This window comes from Aplysia californica, unplaced genomic scaffold, assembly GCF_000002075.1.
Source record: "Aplysia californica isolate F4 #8 unplaced genomic scaffold, AplCal3.0 scaffold00158, whole genome shotgun sequence".
NCBI lineage: Eukaryota > Metazoa > Mollusca > Gastropoda > Aplysiida > Aplysiidae > Aplysia > Aplysia californica.
This window is the reverse complement of record NW_004797428.1, coordinates 1,258,478-1,260,443: the sequence shown is the minus strand read 5'-3', so window position 1 is coordinate 1,260,443 and position 1,966 is coordinate 1,258,478. Positions and strand designations below refer to the sequence as shown.

Sequence of the window (1,966 nt, the reverse complement as noted above, 5' to 3'; positions counted from 1 at the left end):
GGGGTTCTGTCTTAGATATGAGGGGATGGAGGGTGGGTCCGTTCTAGATCTTGGGGGTGGGGGGGGTTCCTGTCCTATATCTTGGGGATAGGGATACATAAGACTTAACCAAATATAATAGTTTTTGCTCGGGGCCTAGAAAAAACAGGTTTAGTGCAACAAAGTCTACCCTCTTACCTCCATATAGTAATAATTTTGGAAGTGGTGAGCATGAGACATGTTGCCCCTTGGGCTGGCAAGCGCTACTTGTGTTTTGTCTGTAGCCTCTGTCATGGTGGGCTGGCTTACACATAACCTTGGGTGGTTGGGGGGTGCTCTGGTGGGGTTTGCTCCTTTTTACCTTTCAAACATCTGTCATCTTTATCTCTCCTCCTTCTTTTTCGGTTTGTTACTCTGTCGTAACACCTGGGATCTTTGGCTTTATTGTGTTGCAAGTGCCGTAAAACTCTTACTAAAACATAAAACAAATAAAGCACCCAACATTCTGACAAACTTCCTGAGAAGCAGAGAGTGCAAGCTGCCATGTCACGTGTGCTTAAACACTAGCAAAACTGACAAAGCTCAAGTCTTTTATTTTTTTTCCCGTCGTATCGAAAAATGCAGATTCTAACAAGAGCGAGGCTTCCTCCCGCTCGGGCAGCGTTGGGTTTGCGTTCAACATGGCTGCCGCTGCGAAGGACGGTGGCGGTGCTCCTGAGGAGGGATCTAACGCAGACAGGTTTTCCTTCACCACGACTCAGAGCCAGCCTCCTCCCGTGGCCTCCTCCAACGCCGCAGCGACCACTACGGCCTCCTCCTCCTCCTCTTCTTCTTCTGCCTTCTCCGGCTCGCTGTTTGGGCAGAGGTCAGAGACAACATCAGGTGTGTGGGTAGTGGCAGGGGTGGACTTCACTTTCACCGTCAGCTTCACTTTCACCATCACTTTCACCTTTATCCTAACCATCATGTTCATCTTCACCGTGACTTCACCCCGACCACCACGGTCACCTTCACCCCGACCACCACGTTCACCTTCACTCCGTTCAACTTCACCCCGACCACCACGATCACCTTCACCCCGACCACCACGTTCACCGTGACCCCGACAACCATGGTCACCTTCACCCCGACAACCACGGTCACTTTCACCCCGACCACCATGGTCACCTTCACCCCGACCACCACGTTCACTTTCACTCCGTTCACCTTCACCACGATCACCTTCACCCCGACCACCATGTTCACCTTCACCCCGTTCACCTTCACCCCGACCACCACATTCACCTTCACCCCGTTCATTTTTACCCCGACCACCACATTCACCTTCACCCTGACCATCACACTCACCTTCACTTTTACCCTTTACCTTCACCGCCCCCTTCACCTTCACCTTCACCTTCACCTTCACCCTTCACCTATCCTATAGTCTTGCTGCCTATTGCTGCACCTCTGAAGACTTTACAACCAGCTTCACCGCCGTCTATGGTGTAGTGGTTAGGCGCTTGGCTGTCACATGCAGGTGACCGTAGTTCCCTTCCGGAGTGGAGATAAATTCTTCTCAAGTATTTCAGTCTGGCTGCTGGAATGTTGTGTCCTTCTCAGCTTGGATTGTCCCTGACAGGCCGGGTCAGAAGCCCACCTCCTGAGGGATCTAAATTGTATTGATGTTGACCTAAAAACATCTGCATTTACTGCTGTTGTTTCAACCAATCCTTCTATGTCCTGAAACTTGCTCCAGAAGCTGAGGTTACTAAATTTGAGAAGTAATTTGGGATTTCATTTAGCTTCCATCATGTTCTCTCTGTGACCCTCTACATCTGTCTTTTTGTCTGTCCATCCGTCTCTCTTCTCCTCCTCTCCTCCCCTCCCACCCCTCAACTTTGTCTGTCTCAGTCACTGTCTGCCTCTCTCTCTGTGTGTCTCTCTCTATGTCTCTCTCTGTCTCTCTGTCTGTCTGTCTGTCTGTCTCTCTCTCTCTCTCTCTCTC

General features: G+C 50.5%; 1 protein-coding gene across 1 annotated transcript in view; it reads left to right on the top strand.

The window, feature by feature from the left end:
- The window catches only part of LOC101847336 (nuclear pore complex protein Nup214), a gene marked incomplete in the record, with an annotated part of 78,699 nt that overhangs the window by 58,954 nt on the left and 17,779 nt on the right, over positions 1-1,966 (top strand). Inside the window, 1 exon segment of the mRNA XM_013082099.2 lies at positions 604-861. Coding sequence (XP_012937553.1) covers positions 604-861 — 258 coding nt within the window.